At 36.3% G+C, this 19,988-nt stretch overlaps 1 protein-coding gene across 4 annotated transcripts in view; it reads right to left on the bottom strand.

Annotated features, from left to right (window-relative positions):
- Positions 1-19,988, bottom strand: part of MATN2 (matrilin 2) — a 69,091-nt gene that overhangs the window by 18,220 nt on the left and 30,883 nt on the right. For all 4 annotated transcript variants that reach the window (XM_039706230.1, XM_039706232.1, XM_039706228.1 and 1 more), the window contains exons 5-14: positions 17,807-17,929; positions 12,099-12,221; positions 9,008-9,130; positions 4,976-5,098; positions 2,658-2,780; positions 1,674-1,796; positions 1,386-1,508; positions 869-991; positions 659-781; positions 327-449 (exon numbers count right to left, since the gene is read on the bottom strand). In XM_039706230.1, the coding sequence (XP_039562164.1) occupies positions 327-449; positions 659-781; positions 869-991; positions 1,386-1,508; positions 1,674-1,796; positions 2,658-2,780; positions 4,976-5,098; positions 9,008-9,130; positions 12,099-12,221; positions 17,807-17,929 (1,230 nt within the window). The remainder of the gene's footprint in view (positions 1-326; positions 450-658; positions 782-868; positions 992-1,385; positions 1,509-1,673; positions 1,797-2,657; positions 2,781-4,975; positions 5,099-9,007; positions 9,131-12,098; positions 12,222-17,806; positions 17,930-19,988) is intronic.

Below are 19,988 nucleotides of genomic sequence, written 5' to 3'. Positions count from 1 at the left end.
AAACATGCTAGGAGGTTACAGAACAAGTTAAGTCATGATCTGCATGAATATAGACAGAAGAACACAGAACAGTAAAATGAAGCAACATTCCATGCTCAAGATTAAAACTCAATATACTTAATTTGGAAATGAAATTTTAAAACCTACATTCAAACCTTAAAATTGGCTGATTTTTCTGAAATGTAGCTTTGGTTCAAACAATCCTTAATTCAGACAAGTCTTATGATCTATAGAGAAAAAATATTCCATTCTGGCTACTATGAACCAGTGAATAATATTCTAACAGGACAAAAATACATTTCTTCTTTTATTAATAAACTACTTACTTCGGCACGTTTTCCCATCTTGCCTTAGTACAAATCCATCATGGCATTGGCAAGTGTATGAATCATCATTATTAACACAAAGATGTTCACAGCCATGACTGACTGACTTGCAGACGTCTTTATCTAGGAATAATTTAGATTTTATTTACTACAGTTTGATGAACAAGAACACTTCCAAAACTTTAAAGGCTAACAATAGTAAACTCCTAGTAAATACAGAATTTATTCTCCTTTTTGCCAGGAAAAACCTCCTATAAGAAGAACTGCCTCTAAATATGTTTCTTCTGTAGATTTCTGAATATAAAAAATATAGTAACATTAAAATAACTTACTTTTACATGTTTTCTTATCATCCCTCAATACAAAACCCTCGTAGCACTGGCAAAGGTATGAACTATCAGTATTCACACAAATATGCTCACAGCCATGGTCAACAGAATTGCAAACATCTTTATCTGTTAAAAAACAAGATTGCCATATTGAAAATATATCTTCAAATGCACAGATTATAAAGAAAATTGATTAAAGAGAAGGATACTTACTTCTACATGTTCTTCCATCTTCCCTTAGTACAAATCCCTCATAACACTGGCAGATGTAGGACTCATTAGCATTAACACAAACATGTTCACAGCCATGGTGAACTGAACTGCAAATGTCTTTATCTGAGAACAGTTGATGATATTTGGTTAAAGAAAATCTACAACAAATGTATAATGCAGGGAGAAATAACAGCTTTCATTAGCTCTACTGATACCACTGGAATAAACAGGGTAAATTTTAGGCAGCAAACACTTTTAACTCTTGGTATCTGAATATTTTTGAGTATTTTCTGTTTACAGTCTGTCACTTGTTCCATTAAAAGACACTATTTTGTCCACTAGAGTCTCTCACAAGCATTTGGAAGGTCTAAATGTATAAATACATAAATACTACTCCTATATTATACAAATTAAGACTATTCCTTTATTATGACAGTAAACTGTTGTATTTGTTTGAATGCTTCTCAGATCTATGTATGATAAATAAAATTCTATGAGAAATTCTCAGAGTACTTACTTCTGCATGTTTTCCCATCTTCTCTCAGCAGAAAACCCTCATGACACTTGCAAACATAGGAGTCATCTTCATTGACACAAATATGCTCACAGCCATGGCTGACTGATTTGCAGATGTCCTGTCCTGGGGATGATTGATATACATGTAGGTGTTGAATGAAAACATGTTAGAGAAATGTAGCTGTCAAAAGAACTTTGTTGCTTCTTTTCCAGTAAGAAGTAAAAAATACCCCTTTCCTTCCTTGCCTGATGTACATGCAAAAGTGTTCAACAGATACCAGTCACTCACTTCTGCAGGTCTTGCCATCTTCTCTCAGTACAAATCCTTCATGACACTTGCAGATGTAGGAATTGTCAGCATTAACACAAACATGCTCACAGCCATGGTTGACTGATTTGCAGACATTTTTACCTGGAAATAATTTAATATATAAAAAATTCTGTTAGTTAAGAGCAGTATGTTCTAAGTTAACTTGCTTTTAGTTTATCCTAACTTTTTGAGATGGGCAGAATTTGTCTCTGTTTGCACAGAATAACAAAAGAGGGTGATGCTATGAAACACCAGCTAAGAATAAGGAGCTTTTCATTCATCATGGTAGTATCTGGATGCTTTTAATTTTTTTTTCTGTAAATATTTTTTAAGAGCAGATGTTGATACTAGATATTATGGGGATTGCAGTTACAAAATATTGAATGCCTATGAGTTTTTCTGAGACTTATCCATGATTCTTTTGTGATCACTTGGTGACTTATGCTATAGAAGTTGAGAAAAATTTGCTATTAGTTTATTTCCTTGATATCTGCCACTCATCATAACTGTGTAATATAGTCAAATTTGTAACACAATTATGACATGTTGCAATCATCCTGATCCTGTTGGACATGTTGGACAAAATGAAGTTTTCATTAATAATGTTGCAAGCTTCATACTGGGTAAGACTTTATAAACATTATATAGTTTTGCCTTGAAACTTAGAAAAAAAATCACAGTTGTCCCAGCTCTGGATAGTTTTGGATCCACAACTGTCCAATTTCAGGGCTACTTTTTAAATGGCACTGATGTTTAGGATGTGATTCAGGTGCCTAAAAGTATGCATTCAGCATTTTTGATGCCTCAGCATATCCAAGATATTGGCATACTGCTGGCAAATATGACACCAAAGGGGAAATACAACCTCTAGAAATCCTTGAACATTTAGGCAATCCAATCCTACCTTACAGATTTCTCCTATGTGTGTAATATTAGACTCTGAGTTGCTGAGTAATAACTTACGTTTACATGTTTTCCCATCGTTACGAAGCCTGTATCCTTCAAAACACTGACAAGTGTAAGATCTGTCACCATTTACACACAAATGTTCACAGCCATGATCACTTAGAGCACAATGGTCAACTCCTGTAAAAGCAATTAAAATTATTTAACAATTTAACCAATAATGACTCAATTATTTTTCATCTCTAGTGTTTGCATTCCATAGCAAGTAAATATAAATACACTGAACTGCTTAAACAATAATTTAGTTTCTCATCTGATTATAAAGCTTCAATAAACTGTAAGAGGTCCTAGTGAGATCCTATTGAGTTCCCACTTTTCATTTTTTACTTTAAGCAGAGTTGAGAACTCATACTTTTCTGTGTTTAACATAAATAAACAGAGTCTATGTCTGTATTAGATTAAAGTGTATTAAAAAACCAAAATACTTTGGCAATGATTTTATATATGACACTGGCAAAGACATAAAAGCTACCTTGTGAACATTCTTTAAATAGTCTCTAAATGGCCTGAAGTGAAGGTGGCAGTCCCCAGAACTCACTTGTGGACCTGACCCAGTTCCTGTGGCAGCAAGAAGAAAACCTCTCAGATGTCAGTGGGATTTGGCTTGAACTACTCAAGATTTTACAAAGAATTGCAAATGGCAAGTACTATCAAACATGGTCCACTTTTCATCTCAAATTTCCCAAGTGTTTCTTCTCTGTCATATAGGGCTCCTGACTCTTTGCAAGCAGGATTTGCTACTGTCTATTGGCTACACACACTTATTTTTGTGTAATGAGTTGTCGGAGTACAGATTTGGTTACCATTCAGGTGTTCCCACAGCTTTCTTAAGATCCTTGAGCCAGTTTATATAACTCTAGAACGTCCCAGATGTTTTCTCACTAGGACTGGTGTGTGTTAAATGCTAATCCCCTCCATTCAACTTATCATTCTGGAAATTGCAAAGTGCCAAGACTCTCTTCATGGTAGCCTAAAAATGTTCACAAGGTTTCAACATCTCATCTAGAGGTCAGGAATAGGACAAATCTTTCCTAAATATATATGAGGACAAGGTTATGAGGAGTTATTCAAAAAAGGTCAGTTTCATTGCACTCAGCACTATTTTCATAGAATCATAGAATATCCTGATTTGGGAGGGACTTGCTAGGACCAGTCAAAGTCCTACTACTGGCTTTGCACAAGACAGCCCCAAAACTCACACCATCTGTCTGCGAATGTTGTCCAAATGCTTTTTGAACTCTGCTGCTGATAGGTTTCCAAGTACAGCCTGGAGGAAAATAACTCAGGAATGAAAAATCATCTCTTGTTACTAGGAAGGAAAGTGGATTTTCCGTTTGCAAGTTGATAAAACTCCATTATTTGGCTGTTTCTAAATTTTCAGTGGTACTACCGATAAATATCTAGAAAATTGTTTTTAGTAGACCCTAATGTTGTACATGTACACTAATCATACTTCTGTGTTACAGTCTGCCCCTTTCTAGAGAGCTGCAGACAGAAGCAAAGTCAGTCAAGATATTGGATGGATCTACGGAGACAAACACAAAGATAAATAAAATACAAAGGCAAATTCCCTTTGCTGTTTTGCCTCACTTCTCTCTAGATAATTTTTATGACTGAGGACTTGCAGTTTGATTTCTCTTAAAACTTTCTGCCTGACAGCAAGGAAAAGGGGGAATTCTGGAGCTGCTCCAACATTCTACAAGTTTGAAAGATAATGTACATCCAAAATCTGGAAAAAAGTGGACAGAACACTCTCACCAAAGAGACCATAAAAAGTCAACAGGTAAAATGCACTCATATTCTTCTTTTTCTGGCACTTTCAATACATTGTTTTTCCAGTGAAGGAGGCCATTCAACTGTTTGTGAAATTTTATAAATTCTCTATGATCATTAGATTTATAAAGAACAGAGAGCTGCTAGGACAACTGCTCACTAATTAAGGGTTTCCATGCTAAATGTAAAGCTCAGTCTGGGGCTCTCAGTTCTCCTCCTGCCCCAGGTAAGGTGGGGCAGTTTGCCTTGGGGACACTGTGTCCAGATGACTGTCAAACACATTTGTCATGTGACTGAAAAACTGCCCTCAAACCTGGGGATGAATAGGTATCTCAAAACTTTCCTGAATATATGAGGACTAACAGTTATCTTGACAAGTATTCTTTCCTAAATACTTTTTCTGTTTCTGCTTCCAAATAATTAGTAAAGTATTACTGAATTGCAGACTGTAAGAATAAATTGAAGGTGAGACTTTTTCCCTGTATGAAAACAAAAACCTTTCCCAAGGGAGCTGAAATAAAGGATAGTCTTGCAAGACTCACGTGAGCAGGTTTTTAGGTCCTCATTGATGACAAATCCTTCAGAGCACTGACAGACATAGGAGTCTCCTGTATTTAGGCACAGTTGCTCGCAGCCATGATTGCTTTCAACACAGTGGTCCACTCCTATTGATTTGTGTTAATGATTGAAGAAATCACATTGGTGTCTTAGATACATAAACTATGACACTGTAGTTAGTACATGAGCAGAGCAAGGGGAAAAGATTAGTGCAGCTTTTTAGTTATGCAAGTATCCCCACCTACTTGAGTAACCTGAGTTAATTAACAACACCTAAGTGAAATTAATACAACCCCACTTGGCATATAGCAAACTTGTGAAGTGCAGATTTCCTTTGCCAGAAAGTCACAATGTAATTGAACTAACAAAAGGTGGAGAGAAGGGAGAATCCTGAAGCCCAGTCTGGTCTCACCCACAGAATCATGCTTTCCTTCTTTAAAAGGCAGGACTTCCTCTTTTGTTCATCATTAAATTTTCCCAGCAAATATGAGTATTAGTAATTTTTGAAATAGGAATTATGGCTTTCAGATTGTATCTTAAAGATTAAATTCTTTTCTCAACAGGATAAGAAATCACCAATTTAAAACTTTAATTGGCCAACAGGTTCAAGCAGTTAAAGCCTCATGGGGGGGCAGATAGAAATTATAAGTGTGAGAGTGTCTTAATATGTTCCATTTCTTTGATTTTACTATTCCTATTCCAAGTGAGATAAAATGGAATATGTCTTTTAAGTCTTGTATGCAACTAGTTGTGTGAAACACAAAAGATGGGGCAAGGCAGAGAGGTGTGAACTAGATTTTAAAAATACATTTCCTCACAATGGACAGCAAAGCTGTAGGGTGAGATAAATGCACTTGCACATGTACTATGCAATTTGCTGAATCTGTGGGTATAGAAAAAGCACAATTTAGGGAAAAAAAGCTTTGAACTTCCTCATTGTGTTTTACAGCTGGTTTGTTAAAGGCTAATTTTAGTTATATAGGCCCAAATCACTTCAGCTTAACTTGATTAAAAGTAGTGGAGTTCCCTCAGAAACAAACATAGTCTTGCATGTCTCCTTTGCAAATCATTTACAGATGTGAACAGACATGTCTGCAGCAATTTGTTTATATTTTAAAAAATCTGTACTTCATGTTAAATCACTTATTTTAAATATTTCTGTTTATTGGTTTATTTAACTAAGCAACGAGTTTGCAGTAATTGGTCCAGATTTGCCATTATACACAGAGAGACAACGTATGCTTGAACAAATGAAGCTGAGGTGTCAGTTTTTACTAGCTAAAGCAAGTTCCAGCTGGAACCTCCTCCTTTTTCCAAGAGTTCACATCATCATAAAGAGGCTTGTGTAACTCCTCAGAGCACACAAAAAATGTGGAAACAAAAAAAAAGAAAATACACATATTCTCTGTGAAAAGTTACATCTGTTTGGCTCCATCTTTTCAATACAGACACCCACACCAATATGAATTTTTAATGTTTAAATATCTGGGGGTCTCATGCAGAATTTTGTTACACACTCTTTCAAAGAGTGCAGTAATCACAAAGGTGCTAATTACCAGACTTTGGAAATCATTATAACTGTAAATGTTGTAATCATGTGTGCTTTATTACATGTGTAAAAAAATGCAAGCAAGAGAAAGGATGAGGAAGGCTCACTGTTTTTACAAACAAGGAATGTCTTGGAATATATTAATTTTTAGAAATTCAACTTGAGATAGTCTAAAACTATAATTGTCAAAAAGTAGCAACTCATCCAGGTTACCTTAAATATGCCTTTATCACAGTTTCTTTAAAAACTATTATTCCCTGTCCTACCAAGTGTTTTAAAAACTTCAGTGACTGAGTATTCCTTTGGAAAAGTATGTCATAAGTACATAGGGGAAAAATGCTGCCAATGCTTTAGGTGATATGCAAAATGGTTCTCTGCAATAAAACTGTCTTCTAAAACTGGGTGATGCCAAGTGGGCAGTGCTGTTGGGTTTCTGTGGAGCAATATCAATACTTTGTTTAGCAAAGTATTGCTAAAGGACACTTCATTGAATGGATCACTGAAGGTGCAAACATAGAGAAGAGATGGGTCTCTTCACATCCCCACATACCAGCATACAGCAGCAGGAGGTGTGCAGGTTACACAGCCCACAGCAGTGATAAGGATGTTCAGCAGCAAGCACTGCCTTCCTGTTAGACAGTGCCTTTGAGTGAAATGACTGAACACATTTCCGCAGTTATTCAGATTGGAGAAAATGATGCTTTAGTTCTCTGTGGGATCAGGGATCTCACTATAGCATTACTTCACTAGGCCTGGCTTCTGGTGGACTTTGCAGTAACATAGGTTTGCATGACTCAGAAACATCTCAAAAGGGACCCAGGAGTGTTTTCTCACTCTGTTCACACCTCTCCCTTGCAGCAAACTAGTCACTGCAGTTCATGAGACACACTCATTGCTGCACGTATCACTGTGGTGTTCTTGGGTGAATCTGGGATGACATTTGCACACAAACTGCTCCATGTTAACACATTCATGTTCACAGTCATGCTGACCTAAAGCACAGAGTTTACTTTTGTGGAGAGGAAAATTGAAGTCAGCCACAAGAGCTTCTAAAGTAAAACGGCTTAGAAAAACTCACTTTTCTTAAACAATACTGGATTCTGTGCTTTGGACACCTGCTAAAGCTGACAGTGAGACAAGGATGTGAGAGCAGACTGCAAACACTCTGCTATGTAAGGCTTCCCTTTGACCCCCACAGATCTCCTCCTGTAGTCATCAGAAGTCACACGTGGAGGTGAAGGAGGAATGCCTGGTGCTTGTCACCACTCACCTATTGTCCCTGATTTCTGAAAAGGGCATACATACAAACATTCTGCTTTATTTCACAAGCTTAGCTAATATGACTCTTGTTACAACAAGATTTGGAATAGGAGCCTAATCCTGGAAGCATCACAAGATTTGCAGCCAAATCCAAAGCCCCATAAGGAAAATACCCCAAATATGAATTACAATTTGCCTTTAATTTGCAATTACATCCTTGGCAATAAATATTTTATATGATGCTGTTCTTTTGCTCTATTGGATCTATTTACTCTACCAAGGCTATTGAATCTATAAAAACCTGAATGTATTAAAATACCATACAGATAATAAAAAGCAGAATAGCATGGATTTCTGCAAAAGCAGCACTGTGCAGACAAAAATGCTTTGTGAGAATGTATCTTTAAGACTGAACAAAAATACAGTTTCAAAACCAGATACATTCTATGAGTGCCCAGAAATAGAATTATATTGCTCTAAAAAAGTTTATTATTCATAAAATATCAGTAGTACAATTTTCTCCCCACAACAACTGAGTCATGAGATCAGCTATTTCATTTTGCTGAATCTATTCTCTCTAAATTTTAAGACATCACAGTAAAAATCTGCTGTGATTCCAGGCCTCCAATCAAAAAGAGCTGTAACACTAAGTCATTCTAAAGTAAATGGCATGTGTGACTGGTTTATAACACTAACATTGCTCATGCTGTTTTTACAATTTTTTTAGGAAACTGTAAAGCTTCGTGTGTGACTCTAAGATGAATTTGATAGCTGTGTTGTCTGTTCAATACATTTCCAAGCTGATGAAATGTATCTGTCCTTGGCTAAACTAACTGGGAAAAACATGGTGATTTTTTTTTTTATTTCAAAGCTGCTCGTGTCTTTAAGAAGCCAAGGCCAGAAAGTTTCAAATAAGTAATAAAGTTTAAGTAATTTTGGTTCCTACATTAATCCTCAGGTTTTCATAAAAGTCTTCAAAAATGTCTAATATACAAAGTAATCTACAAAACAGAGAAATGTATACTTTCCCAGCATGATTCATTCAGTTAAATTCAAGTTTATAAAAAAACATTTGTTTATATTATATATATTTATAAAGAAACCTTAATTACAGAGAAAACTTCCATCCTTTCAGAAGGGAAACAATTCACCGCAGGTTCAAGAAATAAAAGCAGATGAACTTTATTATGTCCAAAGGATTACTCACTTTTGCATGTTTTCTTATCTGGATTAAGTCTAAACCCTTCTTGGCATTGACAAAAATAGGAATCATCTGTATTAACACATTCCTGTTCACAACCATGGTCCTGAAGAGAACAATAGTCTGGTTCTAAACAACAAAAACATTTGTGCCAGTGAGTAATAAAATTTCTCAGAAACAAACTAGATAAAAATTAGTTATTTTGCTTTCTTTTGCCTTTTTTTCCCCTTAGGCACCATTTTGGTGTTTTCCCATATAGTTTCAAACCATGAAAATAAAATGTTTCTTTTTTCCAATACTACTTTGTATACTACAAAGAATTTTTAGAGAACAGAAATAGTTCATGCAGTAGAGAAGTTAGAATCCTAAAATCCTATTTTACAGCTAAGCCTTATACATTGCCTCATCAAAATTGCCTCTACTCACTCAGAGCAGAGCATGTTAGACATGATGTGTAATAAACACACAAACATGCTTTTGTATGCTGTTCATTAGATCACAGCAGGACAAGCAGGTCATCAGGAGTGTGGATGTTTCTAACAGCTCTGAGTGCTCGCTTCACAATTCTTCCATTTGAAATGCCCATGGAAGAGAAGATGACCAGTCCAGAAACAGCTACCACTTGTGGATAAAGTAACTTAGAAAGGATAGCAATTGTGCACTAAGCACTGAGATGTTTCCCCTATAGTTTATCGTTATTGATGAAGTCAATGAACCTGACATTCATTTAGATGCAGTGTCTGCCCATCACTTAGTTTTGTGTCAGTATAGTTAATTTATATTAGTGAAAAATGCTCCTATCCCCTCAGCACTGCTAAAAGTAGATAAACAAGTCACACTTCAAAAAACATCCAGGCACTTCTGAACAACACATTATAAAACCTGAAAACTCAGTGGTTTTATTATTCCCTGAAGTTAATTAATTATTATTCCAAGAGGTGATTTGCTTTCAGAGGCATGGACAGCTCTTTCTTTGGATTTGTGGCCAGTTAATGGAATTGAGTCTTTATATATGATGAAAGCCCCTTGTCATAATAAACCACCTCTATTTTCAGAATAAATGAAGTGGAATGTGACTTCCTAAGAAAACTTGGAAGGACTATGTTATAATTTCTGAACACCACTCTGTATATTAATTAACATTGATAACATTAATTAATTAATAATTTCCTTTACCAAAACATTTTTTGACAGCATATGCACATACACATATACATAACATGGAGATATATTATCTGTTTACCAAAATGAAAATCAGAAAATATATTTTTGCTCAGGACAGCACTGAAGAGACATAACATGGCCATAAAGCCATGTGTGTGCACCAGAGGAATGCAGCTGTATGCCCTCTGACCTAAGCAGTGCTGTGGTGCATTTACCTGCTCAAATCCATGCTCACTCAAGGAGAGACTTTTCCTGGATAACTGATTCTGAAGATGACCACAAGGGCTGAAAAATATGTATTATCTTTGTTGAAACCTTGAGGCTATTCTGTTTGGGACACTAAAAACACACTTCATAGTGTGTTTATCAACACGGCCCAGGGTAAGGACATTAACAGAACCTTGCCCAGCTACAAATTATGTGAACCCAGAATTCAAACAAGCCTTTTGTAAAGAACAGTTGAGGCTCAGCAGCACCCAGTACAAGCAGAAGGTGCCATCTGTCCTCTTGAGGGGAGCAGCAAGAATAGCAGGAGTCTCCTTAACAGTGGCTTGAATGTCCTCCACTGCCTCACTGATAAACCAAACTTGCTGTGCTCTTCCAGTCATAGAGCACTCTGATGGTGCTGACAAGGCTGGCTTCATGAGCACTGCTCCTTGTGTTTTATTCTAAGAACTTTGGAATAGTTCCCAGAGAAAACATTTGTTAGATATGCATGACCATACTGACAACACTTATATTTCCATGCATTTCTTTGTAGCCATGAGCATAACCGTTTATTTTCTGTTTTTGAAAGGGAAGTCAGGATTGTGAGACAATCACGAGATCTCAGGAGTGGGTGCCTCAGGCCTGCTTGCTGATGCAGAGAACTGGTCTGGCATGTGTGAATTTTGACTAATTGGCCATTGTCCCTGAGACTCAGTACATAAGCCAAATATGCAGAAATTTATGTTAAATTTTTTAAGTCACAAACATTTTAAATCCAGTGATCTGTAGCTTGTTTGTAGGCATTGTTTATGCAGACTCAAACTCAGTGTCATTCATAACATATGGGAACTAGGGGACACTTATGCTCTGAAGAGCTCTCATGCTGTCTTGACTTCTACAGCATTAAGAGCTACACAGTTCTTTCATTCATGCTTTAATTTATCCACAAGGCTCAGAGGACAGTGTAAGGAACAGTGGCTTAATAAGTCTTATTTGTGCTTATTTATGCCTAATATATTGTCTCAAGCAACAGATAGAGAATAGAGAGGTCAAGCCTGAAATACTACTTTCCCAGAATATTCCCTCAGATGTCAACATTCTGTGAATCATCAATTTAAATATGTTAAAATTTTGATCTTTTTAGCCTGGTATCAAATTTGGCAAACAACAACAAGCAAAGCCATGAAGTTATTATAAGCTGGTGGAAACAGGGAAGCCTGGTAGAAGATACTGATACTGATACTGACAGAGCTTTGCCACACCATCAGAGAACTCACTCTGGAGAAAAATCCACAGAAAAACAGACTGCAATGTTTCTTCTGATTGGGAAACTACTAATTATTTTAGATCATCTTACAAAGCAAACTGATTATAAATTGTCTTGCACAGACTTGTTTGTTTACCCAGCTAGGGAGATTATATTCTAACTGAAAAAAAAGAATAATCAAAGAGAAATTCAAGGCAAATCTTCAGCTTTTTGCTGTTGAAAAAGAGCTGGGTTTCATGTTAAAAGCTTCCTGTTCATAGGAGAGACCTTTACCGTTGGGCCCTCCCCTCAAAACAACTTGCTTTGTTTTCAAGACCTTTGGTTTCAGTGCACTCCAACCTGATGCATTTCTATACCCAATGCATTAGTCAGCATTCCCAGGACCAGTGGGAGGATTACTGCTGACATCTGGAAGACAGAAGTATAAACTGTTCATAATTAAACTTTATCACAACTTACTTCCACAAGTTCTTTTGTCTGGATTTAAAATGAACCCTGGGTGGCATCTACAGTAATAGGAGTCCTTGGTGTTAACACATTCATGTTGGCAGCCATGGTTATCCAAAGCACAGTAGTCGACAACTGAAACAGAATGACAAACGTGCAATTAGGAAAAAAAAATCAGAACTATTATGCATGGACATTATGGTTCTAGAGACACACAGTAATATAAAAAAAAGGAAAAGCTGATGTAATTCTCTTCTGAAAAGCTTGTCTGCAAAAAGTAGTTCACTCACAACAACAGTTGGTAAACCAGATTTTAAATGAGTGCTAAATAATTTCTCAACTTTGAACATTTATCAGCTCTCAGATTGTCAGGAGCCTTCTCAACATGTTTTCTCAGATCTGGAAACCATGCCTCAGTGAGTAACTGTCCAGATGTTCACACTGTAGGCCAGGGCATAGAAAAGTTTTTTTGATTTAGTTCTGTCTTCTGTCTCTCAAGTCCCAGTCCTGGAATTGCTCTACTTTTCCTTAGTTCCCTCCCAGCTGTATTAATTCTCAAGAGCTGTTCCTATAGCCTGAGTATACAGGAGAATCTTGGCATTATCTTCTACACTGAGGACTCTCACAGTACATTCATTCCCTCTAATGTGCTCCAGATTTGTTCTGTACAAAGCAGCTACAACTGCAAAGCCTGAGAGCTTCAGGCTAATGTTCACCATGGATATTCTGCTTATATAATGCCTTTTGCAAGGAAAAAAAAAAAAGTCACAGGAAGTCCTGTCACCTATTTCATAAGTCTGGTCATTTATTTATTACACAAATCCATATTTAAAAGTTAGACTGCCAAGGGTAATAAAATAATACTTCAGAGTTTACTCTGTCAAACCCATTCAAAGCTGCTAAAGAAATGAAAGGATTTTTAAAATTTCTTTGTAGGTTAAGCTTCATCTTCACAACAAAAGCCTTAGAAAAAATTTAAGATAAGTCACAGAGCTGGTGCTCTGCCTGCAAAGAGCTGCCAGGCCTACATTAGGAAAGTATACCTGATTCTTTCTGCAGAAGACAGTAATGTGCTTAGCTTCATACCAAGACAGCTTCCTCTTTGCCAACTGAGTAAATTTTTTCACTACTTTATACTGCTGAGCCTCACAAATTTCTTTAAGAGGCAGTAATTTGTTTTAATGCAATCAATTCTTTCTTCAAGTGGCCCACCTATGTAAATCATGCACACTCAGGTGTGCTACTATATTTAGTCAAGGTCATCTAGTCAGGAAAGCAGATAATCTATTCAGCTACTTTGAAAGAGTTTATTTTAGCCCTTCAGAATATTTGCACTGAATCAAGTCAAACTACTTACTGGCTACCATGTGATATCATTTTCTGGGCAGGAACCTTCATGTTTCCAGATTGAATCGATTCATATGAAAACCTATTTACTGAATACATGTTTCAAGGATATAATGTGTCATACAATTAGCTTTCCTCTTAAATTAATTCTAACATGCACATTTTCAAGTGTTTAAAAGGCACATTAAGAAATAGGTAGGCCAAGAATACATGCAATTTAGCATCATGCCTGGGAAATAGCCCATATGGATTTCTTTGTAAAGTCACCTCCTCCTCTGCATTTAAACCTTAACAAAATTTTTAAATTTATATTACAATATCTACAACTGCCCAACTAATGATTTTAACAGTGAGAATAGAATATTCAGTTGGAAGAGGCACACAAAGACCATTTAGTTCAACTGCTTGACCAGTTCAGAGTTGGCTTTGTCCAAATGCCTCTTACACACTGACAGGCTTGGAGCATCCCCCTCATGTAGGAAGCTTGTTCCAGTGTTTGACCATCTTCTTGGTAAAGAAATGCTTCTTAATGTCCAGTCTAAACCTCCCCTGGCACAGCTTTGAACTATTCCCACACGCCCCATCTCTGGAAGAGTGTAATTTATGCTAAGTCACGAGATATACATGAGAATGTGAAAACTTGAAATTTCACCGTTCTGAATTTTATCTCATGTCTATTTCAGTAATTTTTTTCTAGATGACTTATTAGTGTCCTTTTTAGTGAGCAAACTATTAATTCAGTTGTCATCTCTGCATATTTGCTCCACCTTGTTTTTCTCACTTGGTATTAGTAAGTGATGAAAACCATCTTTTACCTCCAGTTAGCAGTTCTGCATTCTGGGTGCTTACATTGCCCTCTCTGAACCATGGACTGCATGGGTTACCTTTCTCATAAGGGGCTGTTTTAGCCCTATAATATTTATAGGGGTTATTCAGGCATGGGAGGATGAAGGAAGTTAAGGAGAAGAAGGTGTAAAGCAAGTAAAAGCATAAGGAGGATGAAAAAGAATGTTAGGGAAGAACAAAACACACTCAGGGAAGACTCATAAGAACCTAAGAAGCAGCCAAAAAAACCCAGCAGTGCCAGGACTGCAGAGAGATGCCAGCAGCCAAACCACTGCCAGAAAAAGCGGATCCAAGCCCAGCAAGATGGATACAGTCTAGCACTAGTGCCAGGAAAGAGAGGAGAGCGTGTCCAGCAACACCAAGGTGGAGAGACTGAGTGTCCAGCAGCCTGATGGAGAAAGGGTAGCTCATTACCACCAATGTCAACTGACAGGACTTGTCCATGTGAAAAACAGTTCAAAAAAGGCAAAGTGATAGTGCCCTGCCAGCCAGATTTACTGCTGAGCAGACAGTTTCAAGTATTGTTTAGCCCACAAATTCATTCATAAATTGTGCATTGCCAACTCTTCAGAGTGGTAGGTTGTTCAGTGGTCAACTTGAATGGATACTTGTGAGTTCTGGCTGTGAGATTTCGTATAATTATTGCCATTCAGGTAACTGGCTGGCACATGTCAATAAAGCAATTAATATCACCACTGATCCTTAAATTAGCCCATCAGAAAAATTTAATAAACATGCCTGTGAAATGAAGTTTCGGCACTTTCTCATTTGCTTTTGCTTGAGTTAAAACTTTAGAAGTCTTAGATATCTTAGATGGAAACGTTTGACTCTTTCCAAGAATATCACAATGTGTATTTCCTACTGAAATTCCCTTTTTATTCTCTGGAAGGGGAGGAGTGACTAACTTTAATGAAGTCACTGTTTTTTGCAAAATTGTTGTTATTCTCAGTGACCTCTAGTATATGTGTACATCAAGATCTTTCTTTGGATCCTGCTCATTTGATAATAAATATTTCACAGAAAGGAAGGGTTAATTAGCTTAGGAGTAATGAAAACTGAGAGTTATCCCTACTGATTCAGTACTACACATAGTCTCCCTTAAAAAATTTTCCATCAAGGATGATCATTCATGGGTGATCACATCTGCAGAAGCTGTACATTCTTCGTAGAAGCATATTCCTCAAAAATCTCAAATTGTTCAAACCCGAAAAGTCAAATTCTGGAGACTGACAATAGGATTTGCAGACAAATTAGCATCAAATTCATAAATTACCCAGACAATCTTTTCCTGTTCAAGAAATGTAGAGAAACTAAGTTCTGCACAGACCAAATATAATTAATATACATTGAACTATTCTTGTACAACCGTAAGAAATTTAAAATTTAAGTGCCAAATATGCAACTGAAAAATAAAAATAAAAAATAGAAATGTTAATAATGTGCCTTAAAATTCCAATTAATACTGCTAATTATTGCAGTGGTATGAATAGCATGTATCCAAGTTTTGTTGCTAAAATGTACAAATGAATAGGAATCAAGTGGAAAAGAAAAACTCCTATAAAAGACAAGACAGTGAACCCATGCATGCTGTATTTTTAAAATAATTGAAGAGATAATATGAAATCTTTAAATGTCAACAACAGTGCTCATAATAAATGTGTATCTCTTAAGCCAAAGAGTCAGTGAGGAGGTAGGAAAAAAAATGTCAAAGATGTATCATGCCTCCAAACAGCAATCACCTCAGACTTTGCAGATAAGTTATTAACAGACAAAAATCCTAAACACCAATGCAAGAAATTTAATAAGCGGCATAGAAATATTTTGAAATTTTAAATAACAAAAAATAGACTTTGCATTTATTACAAAATACAATATTAGACTTGACATACAAAGAATTTCACCAGAATGAAAGCTCTGGTAGCTACTTTCCTGGTAAGAATATCTTGGGCTCTCAAGGAACTTCAACTTAATAGAAAGTAGTAACAACAGCTGATTACACTAAGCATTAATATTTTGGATTAGAATATATGTTAGGAAAGAATCAGGGATGAAAGAAATTACCAGAAGTCACAAATTTTCTGTCTCAGGATATAGTCAAATAAATAGCAGAGAAGTACATCCTTTATTCTAATACAAATAAAAGTCAAGAGGGTCAGCTAAGGTTATTAGGTGAATGTTAGATATAGAAATCTGGGCCAGACATAAAAACTTACCTAAATAACCAGTATTATCTGCATTTTCAAAACAATTTGGTTCCAAAAAGCAGGTTCTTAAAATAGTATACAGGTGGGCAAATTATGCTGGGGACAAATTATATTGAGACCTTCAAATACTCCTGTACTGAAACCATGAAGCCACAAGTAAAGGAAACATTTCTGAAGAGTAAGCACAGAGTGAATATTCTTCAAAACCTCATGTTATCCCAGGCCTAAAAAACCTCAAAACCTTTTTTGTGTGTCTTACATGAAGCTACATGAAGAAAGTTCCATAAACTGTCACCTATTTTGCATCTCAAAACAGGGTTATCCTGGAAGCCAATAGCTTTTTGAAGGTAATAAGAGGAAGATATGCTAGAGCTGTCTTAAAATGACAAGAAAGAGTAGGCTGTTGGAGAAAAGCATTGTGGCTGCCTGTGGCAGATTTGAGGCCAAGGACTGACTTGGATTCATTTCCATGGGACTTTAATTTGTGTTTGAAATTAAGCATGCATCTAAGTGCTTGCCTGAAGAGAATACCTAACCAATAATGTAATTTTTAATCCAGATCTCACTAGGGGTTTTTGCAGTGGAAACCAGAAGACAGTATTTTCTCAGAATGGAATGAAAAGTTTACAAGAATAGGTACATAGGCTGGTAAAAGAGATTGTAATAGAATTATTTACCACATATAAACAGAGAAGAAGACTGAGTAATAGAGAGGGAAATATGTTTTGTGCCAAAGAATTATTGTACCATATTTTCACACTCTCTCTTTTGAGCTGTAATTCTTGGAAGTGATATTTATTTCCTCTTCACCCGCAGTGAAAATTTAAGGGCACATAGTGGATGGGTTCCTAAAGTGGCTAAACTGTCCTTAAAGTCACCTTTCCAAAAAGGGGTTGAAATCTCTCCTCACATCAACAAAAAATCATGTGAAAAAACATCAAGAAATTGTCCTCTTCCAGGTTTTTCTCTGCATAACTTCTGTCTGAAGAGGAGCTACCGAGTTTGTCTGCCTTTGTTTTTTTAATGGCCGCATATGTCATGCCAGTACATTGCAGGCCACCTACATGGATCTTGAATAAAACATCGTGTCCGTTGTTTCAAAATGGAAAATTATTTTCTGTGTGAAACTGGTTGGAACAATTTTTCCAAGACACCATTCATTATCAGTACAGGCCTACAAACATGTCAATTACGTGTGCTTTCTCATCTACCACTCATACAGGAGAACATCATTGTGTATAGCTAAAGTGGATACTCATTTATATTGAATTTTGATTTGGTTTGTGTCAAGAGGTAAATGTGAATTGCTGAATTCATACTCACCAACACAACTCTTTCCATTTGCATCAAGCTCATACCCTTCATAACACTGACAGACGTAGGACCCAGGTGTGTTCACACAAATCTGCTCACAGGCATGTTTCTCCACAGCACAGAGGTCCTGAGCTACAACACATAATTGCATGAGTATGAAATTTTTGACCTTCTACAATGCACAGGTAGAGCACAGATCAAAATAAATTTCAGGAAGCTATGGACAGCTCCTTAGAGATGAGCTCATTTTGACACAGATCATGCCCATGTTCTGTCAAACAGTGAAAGACAATAGGATCATTCACTCAAAGTTGAGGCACTGATTCCTTCAGCTGATGGCAAAGACTATTAATGGACCAATGGTGCACAGTAGAGTTCCTTTATGTATGCTTCCCTGAAAAGTTCAAAGTGGCATTCTTCAGGGATTTTTTTTTAAAGAAAACTAATTGTCTTTATTTGTGTATTTTTGGTATTTTATTTTGCATAACCAGATAAATGATAATGAGGTTGAAAAGGGAAAGAAAATGACACCACAACAATAAAAAATGTGGGGATATTTTTTTTCTGAGTTTTAGAATTTTTCATTTTTATGCAAAATACCATAGCGTGTTACCCATCCCATGCAAAAGATCTCAAAAAAATTACCATGACAAATGAGGTCAGTTCAGCACCTAGCCAAATAAAGCACACTGGGCTTTCTTTTCAACAGACTAAAGCTTTATGAGAACCCCAAGTTTGCCCAGCGAAAGCTCTGGAAAGCAGAGTACTTTGTGTTGCTCAAAGACTGTTCAACACATAATGGTCATTTACAGCTACAAAATAGGCTTTTGGAACATGTTTGAGGAAGTCAGCCAAGCAAAAACAAATTTTCTTTTATAGCTGTCTGCTTCATATCAAGCGGCATGATGAACAGCATAAACAGTCGCTTAACTCTTTTGTTCCAGTGTAAACACCCACAAATAGATAATTTTCCAGCTTGTTTCAGCTACATTCCTCTTTTGTATTATTTTGTTTATTAATGTAAGATTTCAGCATCTCTAGAGAAGAATGGGAGAGATTAGTTAAACAAACAAATAGAGTGTAATAAGTAAAGAATACCCATTATCTGACACTCTTCTCTAGAAAAGTTAGACCACAGTACACGAAAGTAGTATATAACCATAATAATTAAAGAAATGTAAGAATATTTTTAGTTTAAAAAAACCCCATTTCCCAGCATGAAGTGAAGTTGCCAGTTCATTGTTGATTGAAGCCATTTGGTTAAGGGCTTTAAAGAACTGAGTACTGATAGCATATACTCTCACAGCATTAAAAAGAAACAAGGGAAGAGAAGAATAAAAACAGAGTCTAACAAAAGAATGAAAAAAGAGTATAACATTAGCTACATAGCATTCATCTTTTCTGCACTGGTTAATTCAGAAAGTATTAAATTATGTATGTAAAGAAACTATTTGTTCATTGAAGAGCTGCCAATACAACCAAACCTTAGATAAATACATCTGGTTTATGCTGATCATGTATTGTACTTAACATAAACATGATGAAGATTTATTTTACTTAAATGTCAAGTGAGGAATCCATTGTCTCTGTGCACTTGTGGGCAATTAACAGCTAGTGAAGGTAACTGAAAAACTCCCAGACTGTGCATTTTTCTTTCACTGTGGTTCTCCTGCCTCCAGAACTAAGCTGACCCCTTTGTCCAGGCTGGGCTCCCCATCCTCATGAATTCTGTTACATCTCTGTGGGGGTTTTAGACATAATCATTTGACCTCTCCATACTGATAGTGCATCATCTTTCTCTTCACCAATGATTTGCACCATCCTAGCACATTTAAGGCCAGTTTGATGACTCTCAGATTTCCAGTGCTAATTGCTAAAATTAATTTTTAATTTGGTGATGTAAAAAAACCAAGGCTACAAACACATTGAAGGACAAATTTCCCTTTCATATTGATCAAACTACAATCTGGTATCATCTGAATGATAATCAAAGCAGGTCAATCACAGAAATCATGTGAGAGGTAAGTGGGGAAAATTAATATATATTAAATTAAGATATCATAGCTAAAAAAGAAGGTAAAGTAATCATTGAAGGACAAATTTCCCTTTCATATTGATCAAACTACAATCTGGTATCATCTGAATGATAATCAAAGCAGGTCAATCACAGAAATCATGTGAGAGGTAAGTG

The sequence above is a fragment of the Passer montanus genome, unplaced genomic scaffold (genome assembly GCF_014805655.1).
Source record: "Passer montanus isolate IOZ18808 unplaced genomic scaffold, ASM1480565v1 scaffold19, whole genome shotgun sequence".
NCBI classification, from domain to species: domain Eukaryota; kingdom Metazoa; phylum Chordata; class Aves; order Passeriformes; family Passeridae; genus Passer; species Passer montanus.
This window is presented reverse-complemented; position numbering and strand designations above follow the sequence as displayed.